The 24,605-nt window shown below is 45.8% G+C and overlaps 1 protein-coding gene across 2 annotated transcripts in view; it reads left to right on the top strand.

The window, feature by feature from the left end:
• Positions 1–24,605, top strand: part of WWC1 (WW and C2 domain containing 1) — a 152,444-nt gene that overhangs the window by 65,256 nt on the left and 62,583 nt on the right. For both annotated transcript variants that reach the window (XR_003004270.1, XM_024753422.1), the window contains exons 2-3: positions 12,139–12,248; positions 21,954–22,157. Coding sequence is in view for 1 of the 2 variants with exons in the window: in XM_024753422.1 (XP_024609190.1) it covers positions 12,139–12,248; positions 21,954–22,157 (314 nt within the window). In the remaining variant the exon portion in view is untranslated. The remainder of the gene's footprint in view (positions 1–12,138; positions 12,249–21,953; positions 22,158–24,605) is intronic.

Here is a 24,605-nt window from a genome sequence, read left to right as displayed (position 1 = left end):
GGTTTAATGTAGGAGGACAGAAAGTGATGCTCAGAGGATCTACTAAGTGCAGAGGAGCAGAGGGGTTGAGAACCTGTGTTCCGGAATCAGGTCCATGTGCTTCTGTGTGCTCACTGGCTGTGTAACCTCAGGCAAGACATTGTGTGGGACAGGAACTCAGCAAACACTAGGAAAGGGCTGATACAGCTGCTTGCAGGACTGTGCTCAGAGAGAGGCTGGGCGGCCATGACCAGGCCCTGAGAGTGGGATGGGAGGCAGGAAGCTTTGATAAAGAAGGAGAAGGAGAGGGATTTCTCGAACACAAGGTTCGATACCGCTTTTAAAGTTCCTGCAGTTATTAAATAGGGGATGTTATACACCAGTCGTCCTGAGTATGGTGCTGGGACCAGCAGCATTGGCATCACCTGGGAGTTTGTGGGAAATGTAAATTCTCAGTGCAGCCCAGAATCAGAAACTCTGGGAGTGGGTCACAGCTCTCTGTGAGCTAACAAGCCCTCCAGGGGATTCTGATGCAGCTCAGGACTGAGGACCACCGCTGTATACAATAAGGGGAAGTCAGAAGGGGTGTTCAGAGAACGAGTGCGTATGGGCCAGGGAGACTAGGGAGTGTTAGGAAACCTGAGTGCCAGGAGGATCCATTCCTCTGTGGCTGTGTGATCTTGGACAATTCCTTAGGACACAGTCTTAGAAACTCAGTACTGAAAGGTCCTTTAGCGATCACTGTGTCATCTTCTTATGGTGGGAACGGGGAAGCAGTGGTCCAGGGTGAGGAAGGGACTTGGCTATAGTTACTCAGTGGCAGAGCTGAAAATTGAAGCCAGTTGGATTTGCCTCCTGACAAACTAAGTGTCCCGGGATGTATCAGCTTGCCTCTCCATGTCTCAGTTTCCACATCCGTAAAATGGAACTAATAGTAGTACTTAGATTATTTTAAATAAGTTAATATCATATAGTATTGAATATGGGGTTTTCCTTTATTTTTTTCCTTACAACTGTATTGAGGAATTACTGAAGCATGTATGTATTTACAGAGTGCAATTTGATGAATTTTGACATACACATATACATCTATGAACCTGTCTTCATAATCAATATAACAAACATTCCCATCACCCCCGAAACTTTCTTTGTGCCCTTTTATAATCCCCCTCTCCCTCTGCTCATCCCCAGGCAACTACTCATCTGCTTTCTGTCCTTAAGGTTGGTTTGTATTTTCTAGAATTTTACATACATGGAATCGTACAGTACAGTCTCTTTCTTCCCTGGTTTCTTTTACCCCAGTATGCTTCTGAGATTCATCTGTATCGTTGTGTGTGTTAATAGTTCATTCCTTTTTGTTACTGAGTAGTATTCCAGCGTGGATGTACATTTGTCTGTCCATTCCCCTATTGATGGACATTTGGATTGTTTCTAGCTTAAGGTTATTACAAATCAACATAGCATTAATTTTAAGAAGCACCATTATTTTATGTGCCACTAAGAAAGGAAAAGTGCTACCGATTAAATTATGACCCAACGTTTTTAAATTAACTAGAGTGTTTATTTCATACTCATCAAAATACATCTTTCGAACTTAGGGGTTTTTTTGTTACACACATATCGCTTTTTTACATCCAAAAAAAAAAAAAAAGGAATACCTGAACAAAAATAAAGCTCCAGTGTTCCTAATACATCTTCTCATTCCGAGTCCAATTCTTTGGAGTCAATTTTTAGCTCAGAATTACTGATGTCTGTGCTTTTAATATCATCGTCCTCTGTGCCCTCAAGAGTGTTGGTGATGCAGCCTTGTTATAGGGCCCACAGAGAAGCTCAAAGGCCCTGGTGCTGGGCTCTGCAGCCAGCATGGCAATTATGCAGTGGTAGCCTCCCTTGCACTCCTGCTTTGGGAATGTTGCTAAACGTGTCTGTTCATTGCCTTCTCCACCCTTCCCCACAATCATTTGGTTCCTAGGGGTTAAAAGTGCTCCACTATTGTCTCTGAGATTTTATCCCAAGCCCATGACACCTTTGATGTCTGTGCACACACGGGTGGTGACAGCTCCATCAGGACCGCAGCCTGGCTGACAGTGTCGTAAGATGTCAGCAGTGCTAACACACATCCCAGTTTCGGAGATGCTAAAATGTATTTTTAAAATGTGCAGCTCAGAATCATTGAAACAGAGTCTATGTGTACTCTGTAAATACTCAGTGAAATTCAGCTTTTATTATTATTATTGCATTCCTGTGAAGCATCAATTTCCTGTTGGTCAAATGAGGGTGGCTGTATCTGCCTCGCAGAAATGTTGTGAAGGTAAAGGACATCATGTATTTCACATAGAGCATATGGTCCAGTGCCTAGTACTTAATTGACCTTCAGCAAAAGATGTATTGTTTCATTGCAGCCTCACAATGCCCTTGACTTTGGGGACCGGCAAGATAGAAGACTTGTGAATGCTGAAGCTGCAAAGGGGGCCTTAGAAATGTGACATCTCAGCTCCCTCATTTTACAGATGGGAAACCCAGAGAGGGTGGGTGCCTTCCCCAGGGGCCTGGTTCATCTGGTGGCAACATCAGGATTCAAACCCAGATCTCGTCACTCCCCTCCCAATGCTCTGCCTAAACTGTGTTGTCATGGAAGGAGCCACAGGTCAGGATCCCAGAGAAGCCTTCATGGCCAGTTCCATTTCCAGAAGGATCAGCTCCTCAGGCTGCATGCCTGGGGTGAGGGTCAGAGCTCAAGGAACAGGAATGGCCAGATTCCAGGGAAGGGTGGCTTTGGCCTCTGTCCGTCAAGCTGGAAGCTCCTGGACAGCCCAGCACCTGGGAGGACCCCTTGGAAACCCAGCTCTTGGGACCAGAAAGGAGCAAAGCTGGGGGTTGAGTGCCCTCAGGGTCATAAATACAAAAAGGAGGAGTTCTGCATGTCTGCCCAGCACCACACGCCAAGGGCTCTGTTGAGCTGTTCCCATGTACTAATTCGTTCAATGCTACCAGAGGCCTATGAGGCACGTTTTCATGACTGCTTTATACCTATGGGGAAACTGAGGCTTAGAGCTGGGGAAGGGATGCCTAAGATTACACAGCTAAGAGAGAGGGAACTGGGAGTCCCATTTGGTTCTGTTGGCCCTTTCTATAGGGCACAGAACCTCCTTAGCCTAACTCCCAATTCGGGAATGAGAATGGAGCTGGGTGAAGGGCAAACATGTATACCCAGTGCTGTGTTCTGCTGTGGTACTGGGCTTTAAGAGAATTACCCTCCAACAAGGGAACAAGCAAAACGAAGGGCCCATCTCCCAACCTTGTCTATCCATGAATGGGAACTTCATAGCTTCATACGGGTTCTGGCACAGTGATAATTCTTCTTCCAGTATAACAGGGTTAGTTAGCCCAGAACAATACTATCAATAACTATTTCTTGAAGGCTGTTCAGATGATTGCTGTATCTGAGATGGAGCTGAACTCAGCACGAGGCTGACTTGATCTCTTGGTGTCATGAGTGTGATGCAGGCCTGGGGTTGGTCCCCGGGTTTTAGTCTCAGCCTTGCCACTGGGTCCTTGGGTGGCTCTGGGCAAGTCTTTCTCTCTGTGCTTCAGTTTTCTCACCAATAAAACGAGGAGTTGATTAGTCAGATCCCAGATGTCACACTCAGTTTTAACATTCCTTAATACCCCTGCATCAGGTGCCTCATTTGGACAGCAATGAAAATAATAATGAGTCGCTCACATTTATTGAGCACGCACTATATACCAAAGTGATATTTCGTCCATTATCTCATCTAATCCTCGAAGAACACTGTAAGGTGGGTTTGAATGGTACTTACCTGAAAGCGTTGTTATGAGGTCCAAGTGAGTTAACATATGTAAAGTGCTTGGAACAGTTCCTGGCACAGAATCCATGCTCAGTCAATGTATTATTATTTCTCCTGTTCTGCAAGTATGAAAACTGGGCCTAATAGAGTTTAAGTATCTTGCCCAAGGTCACAGAGCTAGAAACTTGGCAGAGCCGAGATTTAAACTCAAGGAGTCTGTCTCCAAAGCCCTGTGCTCCTAATTTCTGCTCTGTGCTGCCTCTTCATAAGACAAGATGCAGGAGAAAGATGTTAGAGAGCAGTGGGGACTATGTGCAGCTAGAGAGTGCCTGCCTTCAAAAGGCACGCTAGCTCCATTCTTAAAATACAGCACTGTAGTAGACAGACAAACTTATCTATAAGCTGAATTTGGCCACCCCGTAGTCAGTTGGCCATGCCTAGGCTAATCCACGATCTGGTTCTCAGAATCTTAATCTTAAATCCCAGCAAGTGAGATGCAGAGAAATAGCAGAAACACCACTGTGTCAGTGAGCTGGAGGGCATCCAGGGATGAGTAGGCATAAAGACGTGGGGATGGAGGCGAAGGAAGGGAACAGGCCCAAGGCTCAGGTGTGTGATCCCAAGAACTCCGTTCGGGCGGGGGGCAGAGTGAAGGCAAGATTTAGCAGGAGGAGGTTAGCCACTGGTTTGTGGAAGCCTGGGTTAAAGGCTAGAAGGGGGTAGGGGGAACAGTCTGGAACTTTCCCTCCCCATAGGAGAATGCCAGGAATGAGAGGCAGTGACTAGGCCAAGAAAGCTTCTGGATAAACCAGTCCTACCAAAGTAGGGAAGCAAGGAAGTCTGGGGGTCGAGTAATCAGAATGTCTAGACAGGTGTTTTGAGAGGAGAGGGACGGAAGTGTGTGAGGGAAAGAAAACTTGGAAATTCCTGGTTGTAAATGCCTCCTTCAGAGAACAAATTTTGAGAGCCAAAGCCAATCCCGCTGTCACCTCTTAACTTTCTCTGGTTTAATTTCGCAAAAAAAAAACAGAGAGCTTAAGCAGTCCCAAGTCGTCCAGGAAAGGAGGCGGTGGAATACAGTACAAGGCGTATTGGCTATTAGCATGAACAAGTATTTTGCCTCATCGTGGAAAGGGCTATAAACCCTAACTGATAAGAACAGGTAATGTTGGTTGAGCCCTGTGTGCCGTGGGCTCAAGCATAGCTCATTTTAACAGGTAGTCACTCTGAGCGTCCCCACTTTACTGATGGAGAAGCAGGTTCAGGCAAGTTAGGGTTCACGCCCAAGTGGACAGAGTGAGTAAGTGATGGCGCCTGCATTGCAACCCCTCTAGAGCTTATGATTTTTCTTTTACCACCACTCGTATCTCTCGAGTTGAAAAATGGGGACAGTGACGATGATGATGATGATATGATAATAGCTAACATATCCGACCAGCTTAAGATGAGAGATGACACAATTCTCACGGCGCGCAGAGCACAGAAGTCTCTCAGCTGTTAACAGCCCACATTTACTGAGGGCTTATTACATGGCAGGCCCTGCGCTAAGCACTTTGCATGGATTATCTCATTTAATCCCTGCAACACCCTATGAGATTGGAATTTCTAAGTTTCACAGAGAAGGAAACTCCTAACAAGGTTAAGTAACACACCTGTGGTTGTAGACGAAGCAGAAAGTGGGTTTCAGCCCAGCATCAATTCCGCAGCCTCTGTGGGTAGCAACTACCCTGCCTCCCCATTAGCCGTGAAGCCCACCACCGTCTTCCCTGGATTACTTCCTTCTCCAGCCTCCCCGGCCTACACCCCGTCGTCTCAGTCTCTCCCTTCTCCCACCCCCTTGGTCTTTCACATCCGTACAGCTGACCTAGCATCTTATTAACTATCCCTGCATCCTCTCATTGCCTGGGGTTCACAGTCTAAGGTAGCAGAACCGCCATACATACTGTCACAGGGATGGGCCACTCCCTGCCGTCAGTGTAAGCCTCGTCTGCCTGGCCAGACCTTCTGCTCTCGAAGGCAGAAACAAGGCTTATTATTCAAGTGTCTTAGCCCTCGTCGTGTCTGGCGTGGGACCAGTCTGTTGTGTCCATGCAGTAAATTCTTCCTTTTTTTTTAAAGCCTGATTGAGTTTATTTTTAAATTTTTATTTATAAATTTATTTATTTATTTTTGGCTGCGTTGGGTCTTCATTGCGGTGCGCGGGCTTCTCACTGTCGTGGCTTCTCTTGTTACACAGAGCACGGGCTCTAGGCGCACGGGCTTCAGTAGTTGTGACGCACGGGCTTAGTTGCTCTGCGGCAAGTGGGATCTTCCCAGACCGGGGCTCGAACCCGTGTCCCCTGCATTGGCAGGCAGATTCTTAACCATCGCGCCACCAGGGAAGCCCACGCAATAAATTCTGTTGCTTGGAGGACTGATTGAAAGGAGGGAGAAAGGAGTTGAGGAGAGGGTGAGTCAGAGAGCCTCTCTGGGTCACCTTCTGCAGCTCGGCTCTAGGGTGGCGCTCAAAGTCTTAACGGGGACCCCAGAGCCCCAAAAGCCCAGCCTCTGCCCACTCTACCTCCAGTCCATCACTCATAACGTGAAGATATGCGGCTTTCTTTTCTGTTCCTCACACCATCATCCCTACCCAAAGCCTTTGTACTGGCTGTTCCTGTTGCTTCCCACCATCTGGTCTCCCCTCCAAGATCACCTCCTCCGAGAAGCTTCCCTTGCTTCCCTTGACTGCCCTGCCCCACCCCACCCCACCCTTACACGTAATCCCACTACCCTGTTGTACTTTTCTGAATACCATTAGTCTCTGAAACGATCCTGTGGATTCATTTTCTGGTTGGGGTGTCTCCCTGACGGGAGTGTAGGGCAAGATCCTGTCTGTCTCGTCCACTTCTGTAACTGGGTGTTTGCTCCGATTCAGCTGTGGTTCGTGTGCTCAGCCGTCCTCACCAACTATGAGATGGTGATTTTTTTTCATCCCCAGATTCGTTTAAGGAATGAATGAAGGTGTTTGCACCAAACCGAATTAAAGGGAGGAAGGAGAATTGCAAAGACTGCACTTTCTTCCGGCCATCCCAGCCTTGCAGGTGTGGGCTGCTTAGCACTGGGGCTCTGCCGAGGTCCGGTGGTGGCGTGTCCTCAGGAGTTGTGTAATCCTGAGCTATGGGAACTATGCGTGTGAAACACCCCGGGGCGGGAAGAACCGGCCTGGCCATTGTGCCTGGGCTGGGAGGAGAGGTTCGGCTGAAAGTTTGGACAGTTCTTGGCATGCAGTCTGCAGGGCCCTTTAGAAAGCCATCCCGCCCAGTTGGCCCTCGGAGAGAGCACGGTCTGGGGGGGCCAGCATCCCGCTGGACGGCGATAAAGAGGTTACTGTGGGAAGCGTTCAGATTGCTCGGGAAGCACTAGGAACATGAAAGATACGTTATGCGTTCTTCAGTCCCAAGAGAATCACCACCCAGTGTTAGACTTGGCAAAAGGCTTTCTGCTCCTTCTCTGAGCTGCCTCCTTAGAAAAGACGCACTGTCTGAATACTGAATGCCAGCCGTGACGATGTGGAGCTGGAAAGAGGACGAGGGGCCTGCGTTCCTGGACAGGTGATCCCACGGAACCCTACCTGTCTCCAAGGCAACACATCCGGGCCCCTTTTTTTTCCAAGAGAGCCTGTTGTGAAACATTCAGGAATGTTTGTGTTCCTTCAGAGATTTGTAATTAAGAAGAGGCAGAGCTAGTTCTCTTTTGGCACTCTTCCCTCCTTCCCTCTCACCCCTCCGGCATTTGGGTCATTTGATTTCACGATCTGGGTTTTCAGCAGCCCAGGACTTGGAGGCTGGAGGAAGGGACTGTACCAGGCTGGATTGGGGCGAATCGCTTCAACAGGGGCTGGGGGCTGGGAGTTGCAGGCAGGCCCCCAAGTCCTGGCCACATCTGAAAGCAGACATCTCTTCCCAGCTCACATTCTTGGCACTTGGCCAAGGGGAAGCACTGCAGGCCAGAGAAGCACCCACAGTTTCCCAGGGGAGACTGGTTTAAACGGACAGTTCCTCTCTCAGGGAAGAGGAGTGTGTGCACATGTATATGTGTGTGTGTGTGTGTGTGTGTGTGTGTGTGTGTGTTTAAATCCTTGTGCAGCTAAAAACGCTTCTCTTCATCCTTATTCTCTGAATGACACGTCTCTGCACACTGAATAATTCATCTCCCTCTTGGCATTTGTTCCAGAGAGAATCTCGCTGTCCAGATTTCTTGTAGGTTGCACAGTCTTCCAATAGAAGCGTTTCTCTTTCCCATGGAAGAGCTCTGGGAGTCTGGATATCAGCCCTCTGGGTTTTTTTTTCCATGATCGCTTTGAAGGGAAGCCTGAATATCAAACCCGAAGACTTCCTTTCTCCTCTTGGCCCCCTCCGTCTCACATTGGGTCCTCTGGATTCCCTCTTCTTTATCCCTGTGGGGCACGATGTCTGTGTTCACCGCAGGCAGGAATCAGCATCTCAGCCCCGGTAGGATATCCAACGTCGGGTACATTACTGATACTTGTATCTAACATTTACTTCAGGTCTGGCTTCTTGATGTCCAAGGCTGGAACAATCAGTGGAGTTTATGGTTTTCTGGAAAAGTGATGCATTTCGGATGTTTTAGACCTGCCGCTCCTCCCTCAGTCCCCATCCTCACACACAGAGCTCAGTGAATCCCTTGTCGTGGTAACTGTGAAACAGCTGTCTTTTCATGAAGCGGTTGTGCATTATCCCGGTGTATTGAGTAGCTTTGCACCAAGATATAGAAAGAATACTGAAGTTGCAAATAGGACGCAGCTTGGGTACCTTCTGCCTGCTTCATATTTGCCCCCTGCCCAGCTTCATCATCTGTATCTCTGGCCTAGCTTCCTTTGTGTTCCAGATTGTTCTGAGACTCCCTTGGTCTTGTCAGTTTTTATTAGCAAAGCTCAGGTTCTGTAGCCAGGCAATGGAGCTTCAGGTTATACCTCTGGTGTTTGCCAACTCTGTGGCGTTGGGTGTGTTTCCTCACTGGTAAAATAGAGGAAGAGTGCCTGTGGCCCAGAGAAGGAACGTGATATGTACGTAACTTGTTTTCTAGGCCTAGATTTAGCCATTATTAAATATTTTAATTCCAGCTGATACAGGAATATTACAGAGAAACTAGTTAAAAAAATGATTAGAAAGGGAAAAGTTAAATTATGTTAAAATCCCTATAACCAAGATAGCATTTTAATGTATATCTTTCCAGTTCCTCTTCTATAAACATATACACATTTTAGGCAAAATGTCATATACTGTAACAGTATCCTGTAGCTTTTTTTTCTTAATAGATCTTTATTGGAGTATAATTGCTTCACAATACCGCGTTAGTTTCTGTCGCACAACAAAGAGAATCGGCCATATGCATGCACATGTCCCCATGTCCCCTCCCTCTTGAGCCTCCCTCCCATCCTCCCTATCCCACCCCTCTAGGTGGTCACAGAGCACCAAGCTGATCTCCCTGTGCTATGCGGCTGCTTCCCACCAGCTATCTATTTTACATTCGGTAGTGTATGTATGTCGATGCTACTCTCACTTAGCCCTGGCTTTGCCCTCCCACCCCATGTCCTCAAGTCCCTTCTCTATGTCTACCTCTTTATTCCTGCCCTACAACTAGGTTCATCAGTACCTTTTTTTTTAGATTCCATATATATGCGTTAGCATATGGTATTTGTTTTTCTTTTTCTGACTTAACTTCACTCTGTATGACAGACTCTAGGTCCATCCACCTCACTACAAATAGCTCAATTTCGTTTCTTTTTACAGCTGAGTGATATTCCATTGTATATATCTTGTTCAACAATGTTGCTTTTCCTCATAGTATGTTAAGAGCATCCTTCCATGTTGGCAAAATATAGAACACACCATTATTTTTTGTTCTTAGGTATTCATTATTGTATTCACCCATTCTACAAATATTTATTGAGCACTGATCATGGGGATTCTGTTGCTTAGATGCACCATTGATGAAATCATTTAATTCATCCCCAGGGAAGAATTTTGAAAGGTAATGATCCACACAGGGATTCAGGGAGCTGTGGAGAGGAGATGAATCTTTATCTTCTTGATTTTCTAGGTTGCAAAGTGTAACTAACAATATTCCCATCTCCCCAGCCAGGCTGGCAGGTGGGGCTTCTCAGGGCTGAGCCCAGGGAGAGGAATGAGTCAGAAACAAAGGTCTGACTGTGGTTGGCTCAGGCGTTCCTGTTCCCTCCCAGATTAATCTGTCCTCAGTAATAGAGTCACTTGCCGTGGAGGAGTATGCCTCTGTATGGAGTTTTCCTTCAGAGGCATTTTCAAAGCTGTGTTAGACGAAATGATGTTGGATGAGATTTGGCCATTGGTCACTGGTCTTCATTCTCCATAAGGAAGTGGGAACAAATCATTTACAGTAGTTTGAGGAAGAGGAGGAGGTACTGAGGGACATGGTCTTTTGTTTCTGAAGTCTAGGCGGGGCTTGGGGTGGAGTGGTGGAGTGGACTGAAGACAGCTTTGCAGAAACTTTATCCAGGTTGGCAGAGGTGCTCCTGAATGAAGTGCCTTCTGACCCGAGGAAATCACCTGTGTCTTCCCCACGTCTTCCTTCTTTTACTCCAAGACGGTGCCTTGTAATTTTGCGAGGGGCTCAGGAGATGCACTGAAGATGTCAACTTTCAAGAGAACCTTTCGGCTCACGGCGGGGGCTCTGAGGACAGAGTGCCTTGCTTGAAATCCCAGCTTTGTCATTGTTATGGACATCGAGAATGTTATTTAATCTTTCTTAGTCTCAGTTTCCCCTTCTGGGAAGCAGAGAAGAATGTTCTTTGAGCGTTCATTTGCACCAGCCTCTGCACTAAATGTTTTTACAAACATGACTTTATTTGACTTGACAACCTGGAGAGTTATTATTATCCCCACATTTCAGATAAAAATACTGAGGCTCAGAGAGCGACAGTAAGTTGCCATACTCACACAGCTGGTAAGTAATGCTTATTGAATCCTTACTGGATAGGGCTTAGTCTGTTGCATATCATATACGCCTCTGCCCTCATCCTTTGTCTCCCACAGTACAGCAGTAAATTACTGACTAACAGAAGCTTTGGGGCTATCCATTCCTTCAGTCAATAGATACTTTTCTTAGCCTACCAGACCCTGGATATATAGTGGTACATGAATACACCAGGTCAATCCACCAGGGGCTCTTTCGGTGTTTCTTTTTCCCCCACATACTTTGCTTTAAGCTTGATTTGGAATGGGTTTAAGAGGGAAGGGGATTGCACAAGATGGGAGAGTCATTTCGTACGGCTTGGAGGGAAGTTCTTGATCAGGAATCCTAGACCCCGTCTCACTCATCTTTCCTCCTGTCCCATTGTACGTCATTTTGCCAATCTGTCTAAAGAGTGTTGAAGCAGAGCCTTCCGGGCTTCCAGAACTGGGAGGGGATTGGGAGCAGACAGGAGAGGGAGAGTATTAGAATATGTATTTTAGGCAGATACAGCTATGGGGAAAACCCAAAGGGGCCGTCTGGGGGCGCCACTCAGGCGGACTTTTGTGTACCTAGGTTCCCGGCTCCCTGCACGCTGGCTAAAGTGCTTGACCAAGGGTTTATGGTGTTTTCCAGCCTTGAAAAACCTGTGTGTGTTTAGCTGGATGATTTGTCTGTCTGTCCATCTGACTTAGCCACCAAGACTGGGTGATTACCACCACCTCACTCCCCACAATATGGTGACTTAGAGGGTGGTTATCGCTAAAAGATCAGTTTGGCCTGGATTTTGCAGGGAAGGACAGCAGTGGGTACAGGCATTTGGGAATCGGCCCAGGAAGCAAAGAAATACGGCCAAACTCACAAGGAGGGAACATCTGCTATTCTAGATGCTGCAGTAAGCTAGCTTTCCAGAGGGGAAGTAGGTAGGACAGGCATGGGCTAGAGCCGGCGGGGGGGTGGGGCTGTGGTGGACAAGTGAACTGCAGGAGGAGCAGCCAGAGAGGGCTGGAGTTCGAGTCCAGAAGTAAGACTTGACCCTCGAGCCCTTACCTGTGACCCCCCTCACTGAGAGGTGCAGGAACAGAGGCCCAGAGAAAGCAGGTGACTTGCTCAAATCACTGCCCAGTTTGTGGCAAAGTTGGGAGCCGAGCACATTCCCCACCTCCCTCCCAGGTGCTCCCATCCCGCTGCTCCAGTTATGCATTCATCTTCCCCGGGGACAGCAGAGCTGGTGTCACAGTGCAAAGCTTCTAGATCTGGTGGGCCAGCGCAGAGGAGCAGGGAGGTTGAGAGCACCTACGTGTTGCGGGGTCTTGGGGACCATAGGCTGACGGAGTCTGTTTCTCCTCTCCCTTGCCAGGTACACCAAACCGCTCACCTTTGCTGACTGCATTAGTGATGAGTTGCCGCTGGGATGGGAAGAGGCGTACGACCCACAGGTTGGAGATTACTTCATAGACCACAACACCAGTAAGTTCCTGGCCGTCCTCCCTTCCCATCCCCTCTGCCTCCTGCCCAGCCCCCCAAGTCTGGAAGAGCTACCAGCAGGGACTCATGAAGCCAGATTGTGTTTTGTTTCACGTAGAGTTAGACAGAGATGTCAATGTAGATATAGATAGATAATGTATGCTCATATATAAATAACAGTTCAGAAGGATTTTAAATAGAATCTAAAACTCCACCTCTCACAACCCATCTCCCCGATTTTACAGAGGCAACCACTGCTATCAATTTCTTGTGTATCACTCCAGAAATTTCCCAGTCCTGTGTGTTTATGTGCATATGTACATAGATTCTTTTTTTTTTTTTTTTACATATATTGATTTCCATGCATACAGATTTTTTTCATATAAGGTAGATGTGTCCTTGCCATTGCCAGACCATTTTGGAGCAGTCACTGCCCCCAAAGCAGGTCCCCAGCAGCCAGCATGCACACATATGTGTCTGTCATGGAGTCGTCTGAGTGTATGTGCCTCTAGCCCATCATACCGTTCAGCCCACCCTCACGTCGTATCTGCGCTCCAGGTATCCTGACCCAGAGTGAAGATTCTTAGTGTCTTTGTCTCTCTGACTATGATGGAGGCATAGGTTGATACGGGCAGAAGCATGTTGTCTGACAGGTGGGAGAACCCAGGTCGAGGTACCCCAGCTGGGGAGAGTTGATGTGTATTTGGGCCTCATCCATCACGCACCTTCTCGGCCAAGACTATTCCTGTCCTCGGAAATTCGCTGCCCCATTTGTTCATGTGTACAGAGGAAAGAGGATGTTTCTGTCTCGCTCTCCACCTTCTGAACTGTGGGGTTCCTTTTTGTCCTTTCAGGCAAGAGGAAAATGGGATGCAAAGGCATGTTTCTGAAGGTTGAGATTAGGGCACCAAATCCCAGGGGTCCCTGTTTCCTGAGTGCGTACTCTGTGCTGGGAGAGGAACTGGAGAGACATCACTCATTCAATCATCCCAGCTTCCCTGTGGCATGCTAGGGTGATTATCCCCACCTTCTAAATGGGACTCAGAGGTAGAAATCGACTGCTCCACGCTCAGAGTCAAAACATGGCAGAGCTGGGATTTGAACTGGTGCTGGGAGTGGAGTCGGGCTTCTCCATCCACCTCCTCCTCTGGGTTTCAGTAGCACCTGGTCATACCTCTGCTGTGCCCCTCATCGCTCTGTAGTATAACCATTCATCTACTGAGACTAGCTCTTCTAGGACAGGACAATGTCTAATTCATCTGTCCAGTCCCAGGCCTTTGCCTGGTAAGGCACATAGTAGGTGTGCACTTGACCTTTGCTACATAGAAAAGGGCATACGTGCATGAACACACGACCAAGTGGGTGAATGAGCAGACGGTTGTTGGCGCCAAAGCATAGGAGAGTTTCTGAGAGACAGCTAATGGCATTAATTGCATTGTTGGTGGTAGCCGAGGTTTTTATTAGCATTCACGATGGCATACGGGATAATGAGAAGTAAATATGACTAATCGAGTATGTATGGGGAGTGAGGTTAATGCTTGGAGGGCTGCACGGTATGCTGGGTTAAACACTGATGTACGGGACCCCTAATCAGTCCTTTCCTGTTTGTAATTGCTGAGTGTATCCCCCTCATTAAAATCTGATGGTGGGAGTGAGATTTTCAGGTGCTTCTGGGAGTTGCTGGACAGATAGAAGGACGGAGTATATCATGCAGTGGTAGAGTTTATTCTGGAGGGGATGATGGCAGAAATGGGGGTACGTGTTGGGAGGCGAGTAGATGAGAAACACAGTAGGAAGAATTCTCTCTGCTAGTTTTACCAGCTATCGGGCTACTGGTTTTCTTTTGGCTGGAAGGTGCTCTCATTGGACAGAGGGTACCACCTCCGCGGACGGAGCCAGTGATACAGATGCGGTATGTGTGTGACCATCGAGGCCCAAGCACTCAGAGCTGTGGGCTCAGACCAATCCTCTGTGTGTCCACTGACTGAAATTACTCTCTTAAGAGTTCTAGACACAATAGAATTGAGCAACAAATTAAATCCGCCATCCAGCGTTCATTCATTCAGCAAATATTTATTGACCTCCTAGTGCCTAGTGTTCTAGGCACTGTTCTGGGAGCGTGGGGTACGTGAGAGTTCAAAATGGCAATGATCCTTATCCTTACAGAGCTTTCATTTTGGCAGGAGAAACAGAAACTAAACAGAATTAGTAAGCAGATTATGTAGTATATTAGACAATGATCAGTGTTACGGGAAAAGGGGAAGCAGAGCATGGGGCTGAGGTGTGCTGGGGTGCCTTTGTGGGTGGCGGGCAGGGATAGTGGTAAAGGTCTTCAGGAAGAAGACCTTGTCGAGAAAATGAGATTTGAGCTAAGACTTGAAGGAGGTGGGGAGAGCGTTTCAAGTAGAGAGAGCTGATCGAACAAAAACTCCACCGCGTGATCACATTTAGCTTGCTTGAGGGATGGCAAGGACGCAGGTGTGCATATAGCAGAATTTGTGAGGAAGTGGGGAGAAGGGTATCAGGCCAGCAGGGTGTGGGCAGTGGTCCACCTGAAGGGTTCAGGCTTTTATTCAACACAGTGGGAGCCATTGGAAAATTTTAAGCAGATGAGTGGCGTGACCTGTTTTATGTCTTAAAAGGGTCACTCTGGCTGCTTTGCTGAGAATAGACCTTAGTGGAACAGGGGCAGAAGCAGGGAGACTTGTAAGAGATGATTACAATAGTCCAGGTGACAAAGGACCGTGCCCCAGACCAAGGCCGTAGTGGTAGAGGTGGTGAAAAGTGGCCTGAAGCTGGAGGTATTTTCAAGATAGAGCCAACAAGCCTTCCTGATAGATTGCACATGGGGTGTGAAAGAATGGGATAAATGAGCCTCTCTGGGCCTAAGCAGCTGGCAGGATGGAGTTGCCATTTATTGGATGGAGAAAACTGCAGGAGGAGTGGGTTTAGGAAGGAGGACCAAGGGTTCATTGGGATGTGTCGCATCTTCCATGCCTGTTACACACCTGAGAGAAGATGTCGCTGGTCAGTTTGATGTAGGAATATGGTGTTTGGAAGAGATCTGGGCTGAAGATGTGTATATGGGAGTTGTTGGCATATAGAGAGTATTAAAGACATGAAGCTGGATGGGATCACCAAAGGAATAAGTCAAGACAGAGAGAAGACAATCAAAGAATGAGCCATGGGGTCCTCAGACAGGAGAAGGTACAGAGAAGAGGAAAACCAGTCATGATTCTGGGGAGTGATCGGAAAGGTGAGAAGGAAAGCGAGAGCGTCTTGGCAGCCGTGTGAAGGAGGCATACCGAGGAGAGAGGTGTCAACCCCGTCAAATGCTTCTGACAGATCAAGTACGAAGAGGACTGAGAATTGACCGATAGATTTAGCAAACCCCTGTGACGCTGGTGACCCTGACTTGGAGGGCAGCTTTGGACAAGGACTGGGGGCAGAAGCCTGACTAGAGTGAGTCTAAAAAACAACGGAGGGGAGGCATTGGAAACAGCAAATATGGACAACTCTTTCCAAGATATAACCTTCTTTCATTATTTCATTTATCCGTATTCAGTTTTCCCACTGCCGTGTACATCCAGCATGATTAGATGGTTTTAATCAGTGATCAAGTTGTGTGTTCTGCTGTTTTCTCTTCATACTGTGTCATGAATATTTGAGAGATGCTGCCTAGTCTTCATATTTGTCATTTTTAATGTATCAAATAGATGCATTGATACATTTTAACACATAAAATGAGTGTACCATAATACCCCCCCATTGCTGACCTTGTGGGTTCTTTCCATTTGTTTGTTATAAATAAATAACACTAGGGAAGAATCTTTATGCATATTGCTTTTTTCTTCTATGATACTTTCCTGGAGTTGTATTTCCAAATGTAGGATCGCTAAGTGAAAGATTATGAACACTTGTGAGACTTGTGGTACCTCTTCCTAGTTTGATAAGTATTTCTAAAAGATCGTATCCATCTGTATTGCCACAGCAATAAGGGTACTATTTTTCTCATACCTTCATCAGTCAGTATGGGGCTAGTTACTTTTCGATAAATTCGTCACAGGTTTAAACTGTTACTTCATTGTTTTTCGTTTGCATTCATTTCCATACTAACAAGGATGGACGTTCTCCAGATGTTCAGCTGTTTTTAAGACAATTGTTGTTCAAGCCGTTAGAGAATTCAATAGTGTTAGTCATGTGGGTGCGCGTGTGGTGCGCGTAGAAAGCAGGCGTGTGATGGGTAGAGGCGGTGGGGTGAGGGATGTGTGAAGTGCGGTGAACGTGTGAGCTGTATGGAGAGTGAGTGTGGAGTGTGTTTGTAGGTAGAGGTTTGGAGCCTGGGGGAGGCTGAAGAACTGGGTCTCAATGATAGCTGCGCCCAATCGGCTAAATGTTTACTGGAAGTAGCTGCATTTTGGGGAGAGGGGGCATGAGGGGGAAGGGGATAGAGGGACGATGTTGTATGTAGCTGAGTTCGTGACATGCTGAATGATTAAACTATGTCCATGTTTAGCTTTAATAAAAACAAGAACTCAAAAATAGTTGGCCAAGGACATCTCTAAGAACCTGCCCAGGTGTAAAGTTACCTATTCTGGTGAGGTGGACTTAAGGAAGTGGAGCGTCAGCAGAAGCGGCTGGGCTTGGGAGGATCCCTCCGAGTGTGACCAGTTCAGGATGAACAGCAGTTAGCACAGCTCCTTACAGCCACCTAGGGAGCTGTCCCCAAAGGACAGTCTTTTCAAGAGTTGTTAGTACAACTGGTATCCATGTGGAAAAAAATATATCTCCACTTCTACCCCCGCCTCACACCATATGTAAAAATAAATTCAGAACGGAGCACAGACCTCAACATAAAAGCTAAGACTATGGGCTTCCCTGGTGGCGTAGTGGTTGAGAGTCTGCCTGCTGATGCAGGGGACACAGGTTCGTGTAAAAAAAAAAAAAAAAAAAAAAAAGCTAAGACTAGACTAGAACACTTCGAGAAGGAGACTAAGGAGAAAATCTGCAAGATTTTCGGGTAGGCAAAGGGTTTTTGGACAAGGCACAGAAAGCACTAAGCATACAAGAAAAAAGTAATAATTGGGCTTCATTGAATTAAAACTTCTGCTCTTCAAAAGACCATTAAGAAACTGAAAAAGCAAGCTACATATAAGGAGAAAATATTTGCAATACATATATCTGACAGCAGATCCGTATCAAGAATATAAAAAGAACCCTTACACCTTAATAGTAAGAAGCCCAACAACGCAATAAAAAGTATGAGCAAAAGATTTAAATAGACACTTCACTAAAGAAGACATACAAGTGGCCAATAAACACATAAAAATATGCTTTACGTAATCAGTCATTAGGGAAATAGGAATTAAATCTACAATGAGGTACGACTATACACCCACTGTAATGACTAAAATGAAAAGGATTGACAGTACCAGTGGTTGGTGAGGAGGTGGAGGAACTGGAACTCTAATTCACTACTAGTGAGGATGTAAATCAGAACAACCATTTTGGAAAACAGTTTTTTAGTTTCTTATAAAACTCAACATATAATTAACATACAAGCCAACAGTTCCACCCCTAGATAGTTGTACCTAAGCAAAATGCAGACATTGCAAAGACTTGTGCATGCATGTTCATTACAGCCTTATTCATAATAATCTCAAACAGCAACCCAAAAGTTTATCAAAAAGTGAATTATGCTGTATTCATGCAGTAGACTATTATTCCACAATAACAAAAAATGGACGACTGATAACAACCTAAATGAGTCTCAAAAGCCTTATGCCAAGTGAAGGAGGTGAGATCCAAAGAGCACATACTGCTTGATTCCATTGTCATGAAGTTCTAAGACAGAACCGGAGGGAGGAAGTGGGTGGAAGTGACTGACACAGGACTGCAGGGTAAAGGAACCATTTACACGTTGATAACAGGTGGTAGTTTATGGTGTATGCGTTTGTCAAAACATATCTAAGTCTACACTTTAGATGATTGCGCTTCATTGTATTTAAATTACGCCTTAATAAAGGTGATTTAAACAGTGTATTGATGCCTACTTAATACTGCAGACCAATTAAATGGAAATCTCTGGGGTAATTTCCAACATGCAACCAGGTGGAAACCAGTGTTCTGGTGTGGGGTTGTGGGTTGTGTTTGTCTGCCGTGCATCCATCTATCTGTGTTGGTTTGTGCTACAGAAGAAAGCCTGGGTCACCAAAAATGGTAGCCAAGCCAGCCTTCAATTAAGCCTCTCACGTGCTTTTATACTCCAAGGAGCGCGGCCTCCAAAGGGAGGGCGCCACTCTCAGATTAAACCCAGAGCACCATGGGGAGGATCCATCCAGGGGTGCCCCAGGGCAGTTGTCAGGGACCCAGCATTTCACCTAGCCCTCTGGCAGGTGATTCTATCTGGAGCCCAGCATCGCACCTGCCAGCCTTGCCTGCCACCTTCAGTGACTGCTCAGCCCACCCGTGTTGTCACCTCTTAGCAGGTCTAACCTTCGGTGATACGTTGAAATTATTTGGGGGAGCTTTGCGGGTCACCACTGCCTCCTTCCCACCCCCAGAGATCCTGATTTAATTGGTCCAGGGGTGGGGTCTGAGCATCGGGATTTAAAAAATTTCCCCCAGTGATTCTACTATGCAAACAGGGGTTCTTGGACATGGGCTGCACAGCAGTTACCTGGCGAAGCTTAAAACTGCCAATGCCTGGGCCCTACTCTTGGAAACTCTGATGTTAAGTGTTCTGGGGGCAGAATTCAGGCTTTTGTTTTTATTTTTGTTTTTTGAAGCTCCATAGCTAATTATAATATGCTGAGTGGACCCAGTGTACTGGATGAAGTACCAACCTTTTTTTTTTTTTTTTTTAAGCAATTTTACTGAGAGTCTGGGGGGAAAGGCAGTCTCATAAGGCTGTCTGTGAGGATAAAAATTGGTACAACCTTTGGGACGATAAGTTGGTAGTGTCTGTTAAAATTTAAGATGTGTATACCCACTGACCCAGTAGTTCCTCTTTTAAGGAATTCCTCTTTTTACACTACAGAATTAATAATAGCACACGTTCATAGAAGTATGTTTTTAAGAATCCTCACTACAGCATTGGTTGTGGTAGTAAAAGAACTGAAAACAATCCGGATGTTTCCTGGTAGTGGTCTGGGAGACCACTAAAGCCCTATCATAAATAAATCTTAGCACCATACTGTGGAATACTATGCAACCATTTAAATGATTGAGGTAAGTAAAAAATAAAAATGAATAAGTAAAAACAGTGGTACAAATGAAAAAAAAAGGATAAATTAAAAATTGAGGTAAATCTTTATGTACCTACAAGGGAAAATGAACATGATATGTCATTTGGAGATGAAAGCAAATTGCAGACCAATGTACATGACATGGGCCACCTTACATTAAAAATAAATTTGTGTGTGTAGATATGTATGTATAAACAGGTTTGTATATAATCATAGGGCAATATCTGTTAGTGTGTGAGACTCCTAACGGCAGTTACCTCTAGGATGTAGGATTGGAGAGATTTAAACTCTCATTTCTTACTTTACGAATTTGCAATGGTGGAATTGTGAGATTTTTCTTTTTTTGTATTTTTCAATATTTTCCCCCAAAATGTAAATTTTTAAAAATATGACAAACTTTAAAAAACATCTTCACCCTGGCCATGTTTCTTTTCTTTTCTGTGGCCCGTGTCGGCCAGAAGTGCGGGACCCCTGAGGGGAACCCAGGAGTCCCTAACCCTGAGGGAAGCCACATCTGCTGATGGGAAATGGGACCCCACAGTCTTTCAGCCCAGCTTTGTAAATTCTCTCCTCCCGCTTTTTTTTCTTCTCTTGCAAGTGTTCCTCCATCTTACTTCGTTGAAGAGTTGCAAAGCTTTCTTTGTGGGAAGCAATTTTTGGGCCCCTGCCGGCCATCTTCACACCTTGTTTTCTTTCCCTGAAAAAGGGAGGAGCAGAGCTTGAAGAATTGAATAGTTTTGGCTTTACTCTCACCATCATTTGTTTACTTTACCTGGGTGTAAGTACACTACAGCTTCCTGGGAAGCGGTGAGGCAGGGCCCGGTATCCTCTTTTATAATTAGAAAAGTAGACTCAGAGGTCAAGCAGCCTGCCCATTGTAACACAGTGATTATTGGCAGGCAGAGAATGTGGCCCTGCTATCTCTTGGATTATTCTTCCCGTCTCTTCTTTCTTTCATTGGAAATACTCATTGGGGCCTATTCAGGAGGATTGAGAGCTAAAGGGACTGCAAAAGGAGGTACAGACTCAAAGCCCTCGGGAGCCACACACGTGACGTAAATGAATGAAGCAGATAAACTGGACCCACAGTGGCCAGATCTTCTGAATGATCAAGAAAAACCAGACATCGGGATTTTAATGTATAAATCTCCTTGTTTTTACATACCAGTAATCAGTTCAAAATTAATAAAGTTCTTTGGGCTAAGCAAAACCTATCTACAGGCTGGATTCACCATATGGCTGTGATTATACAATTTCCGGTGTGTTAGTCGCCCCTTACCCCACCCACCAACTGGGAAATGACTGAGGAGTTGACGGTCAGCGGGCATTGATTCTTGGACTTGGTTTTGACCTCTTTGACATCTGCTCAGCCGCCAGCTACCCTTTTTAAAAAATTTTTTTGTCTTCTGACTTTTTCCCATGTTATCACTATACATATTTATTGTACACATAATTTAAAAAAATAAAAAAAGAATGAAGAAAAGGCATCCTACCATCAAGACATATCTGCTGTTGATAATTTGTTAAGTTTCCTCCTAATCTTTTTGAGAATGTATATATGTATTTTGGTAAATACAAAATTATTTATGCAGTTTTCCACCCAGTACTTCTACTCACTTTTATATCATAAGCACCTTTCTGGTTTTTTAAAAATTTTTTTCGAAGACATTATTTTTAATGGCTGTCTTAGTGTATTATGTAAATATAGCATACTTATTTGCGCAGTTATTTCCTGTGTGACCTTGAGCAAGTCACTTAACCTCTTTATGTCTCAGTTTTCTCTTTTGTTTAATGGGGGTAATAAAAGAATCTTCCCTATAGGGTTAATGTAAGGATTGGAGGAGTAAATAGATATAAAGTAATTAGAATAGTGCTTGGCATAAAGTAAACATTAAATAAGTGCTTGATGATTATTATGGTCTTGTACAAATGCATTTTTGCCTGAATTTATTGCTTTTTATAATAAATTACTACAGGAGAAATTATTGGACAAAGGGTATTAACGTTTTAAGGCTCTTGATTTTCATGGTCAGATAACCTTCTAGTAAGGCTGTTCTAATTTACATTTACATTTCCAACACAGTATTTCTTCATATCCTCTGAAATATCAGTTATTTTACTTTCCTTTACTCTTTGCCAAAACTAATGACCTTAAGCGTCTATAATGTTGTTGAGCCTCTCTGTCTAGATTAGAATTCATATCTGGCCCTTCCTCTGGCTGTTCCCAGACAGACTGACTTCAGGTTTGTAAACTGATCCTGGTTTGTGTTTGTGTGTGTGTGTTTGTTTGCTTAATCCAAAGGAAGAGTCTCTGTTGTTTAATAGGTAAGTTTAACCCATTCACATTTATTGTGATTTTCTACTTATTATGCTTTTTGTTTTCTGGTAGTAGATTCTACAGGCCACCAACTCAACAGACATTTGTGAGGTGCTAACCTAGGGACTCTGGGGTCTGTTCCAGAAACCACTCAGATTGAGGATCCCCGGGTACAATGGCGGCGGGAACAGGAGCACATGCTGAAGGATTACCTGGTGGTGGCCCAGGAGGCCCTGAGTGCACAAAAGGAGATCTACCAGGTGAAGCAGCAGCGCTTGGAGCTCGCGCAGCAGGAGTATCAACAGCTGCACGCCGTCTGGGAGCACAAGCTGGGCTCCCAGGTCAGCTGTGAGTACCTCCCCCGCCCCAGGACACCCACAGACACAACTACAGGGAGGAGGGAATGGCCAGTCTTGCCTCTCTGAGTCTTGCCTCTGTTGCCTCTTGGTGTTTCTCAGATCTACCTATTTTCTTTCATCTCCACTCCTTGTCCAAACCACCACCCTCCCTACTGTTTTCCGGCTCCTACTTGTGCATTGCAGTGATTCATCCACCATTTTCATTCCATTTCCGTTCATTCATTTGGCATCTCAAGATGCCAGACTTACTACCTTTCTTCTTATTGAAAGCCTTTCAGTGGCTGGGGGCAGTGGGGAGTTCTTGGTTAATGGATAGTTTCAGTTTGGGAAGATGAAAAAGTTCTGGAGATGGATGGTGGTGATGGCTGCACAACAGTACGAATGTCTTTAATGCCCCTGAGCTGTATATTTTTAAATGGTTAAAGTGGTAAGTTTTATGTTATGTGTATTTTGTCCCATTGCTCTTTCCATAGCCCACACAGTCACACGTGATCAGGCCCCTGCTGGCCACTCCCACTTCATGGCAGGCTCTCATTCACTAGGCTCCAGATGTGCTGAGTACGTACATCATGCTCCCCTCGCCTGCCCCGCACCTTTCCACCTTGGGGCTTTTGTAATTGCTGCTCCCCTGCCTAGGAAGCTTTTCTATTGGTCTGTTGGCACAACTGGCTCCTTCTCACCCTTCCAGTCTCTTCCTTCAGGTCATGTCCTCTGAGAGGTTTGCTTCTGACATCCCCATCCACAGACTCCCTTCCCCAGCATTAGCTTCTGTAATGGCTCTCTGTTTATTTTGTTCATAACACATATCACACAGTACATCTGCTTATACGCTGCTGTCGGTATTTCCAAGTGGAGGAGATTTCCTGTCTCCCTGGTTTCTGCAGGAGGAGAAGAGGCATGCCAGGGTCCCCAGTCCTCATTCCCAACATAGGGAGATGCCAGATCAGTAGCTTTCAAGGAGCCCATTGACCTTTTCTGATGTGTTGAGGGTTTTTTTTTTTGGTAATTTACCACTTTTTTTTTTTTAACTTTTTAGAAATTTAAGATTTTTAAAATAATATTTATTTTATCTTATTTTTTATTTTTTTGGCTGCGTCAGCATGTGGGATCTTTGTTGAGGCATGCGGAATCTTTCATCGTGGTGCACGGGCTTCTCTCTAGCAGTGGTGTGCGGGTTTTCTCTCTCTAGTTGTGGCGCGCGGGCTCCAGAACGCAAGGGCTCTGTAGTTTGCGGCACGCGGGCTCTCTAGTTGAGGCGTGTGAGCTCAGTAGTTGTGGCGCACGGGCTTAGTTGCCCTGCGGCATGTGGGATCTTTGTTCCCTGACCAGGGATTGAACCCACGTCCCCTGCATTGGAAGGCGGGTTCTTTACCACTGGACCACCAGGGAAGTCCCTACCACTCTTTTTAATAACTAATACTTTCCTATGTTTAATGAGTGCTTACTACATGCTAGCCTGCAGTCTGAATATGTTATTTCAGTTAATTCTCATAACAGTTCTATGGGCAAGCACAGTTAATATCCTCCTGTAAACAGATAAGGAATCTGCAGCTTAGAGAAGACCAATAACATGCCCAGGGTCTTACAGCTGGCAAGAGGCGATAAGTTGCAGACATATAAGTTCCGTCTGTCCCAAAACACCTGCATTGTGGGCCAGAGGGCCAGCATTAGGCCACAGTGTCAGGGTGTCCGTGGCTTGGCTGGGTCCTCGAACACTACCCCTGTCTTTGAGAAGTTTGGTCTGGGAGGAGGACTGTGAGTGGTTTATTCACTGTCCCAGCCCCGCTCTTTTCCTTGGCAATTCAAGGAAAAAAAAACTACCTCAGATTATAGAAAAGAACTGGATTACACTCATTAGCTATTTCTAGGTCAAATAATGTCCTAGAGATCATCATGAGGGTTTTAGCACTTAATCTATCTTAGTCAGCTGGGGGCTGCCATAACAAAATACCACAGAGTGGGTGGCTTCAACACACACATTTATTTTCCCACAGTTCTGGAGGCTGGAAGTCTGAGGTCAGGATGTCAGTATGGATGGGTTCTGGTGAGACCCCTCTTCCTGACTTCTCACTGTGTCTTCATGGGGCACAGAGAGAGAAAGAGAAACAGCAAGCTGCTGGTGTCTCTTCTTATAAGGTCACTAATCCCATCATGAGGGCCCTACCCTCATGACCTCATCGAACCCTGATTACCTCCCAAACGCCCCTTCTCCAAATACCATCACATTAGGCATTAGGGCTTTGACATATGAATTTGGGGGGAACACAATTCAGTGTATAGCATTATTCTTACCAGAGCCCTGGAGGGAGATATTAATATTGCTCGTGAAACTCAGATTCAAAGAGGTAGAGGAGGGCTTCCCTGGTGGCGCAGTGGTTGAGAGTCCGCCTGCCGATGCAGGGGACACGGGTTCGTGCCCCGGTCCGGGAGGATCCCA

Source organism: Neophocaena asiaeorientalis, unplaced genomic scaffold, assembly GCF_003031525.2.
Source record: "Neophocaena asiaeorientalis asiaeorientalis breed wild unplaced genomic scaffold, Neophocaena_asiaeorientalis_V1.1 scaffold268, whole genome shotgun sequence".
NCBI lineage: Eukaryota > Metazoa > Chordata > Mammalia > Artiodactyla > Phocoenidae > Neophocaena > Neophocaena asiaeorientalis.
Note: the sequence above shows the minus strand (reverse complement) of the source record. Positions and strands in the feature narration are given on the sequence as shown.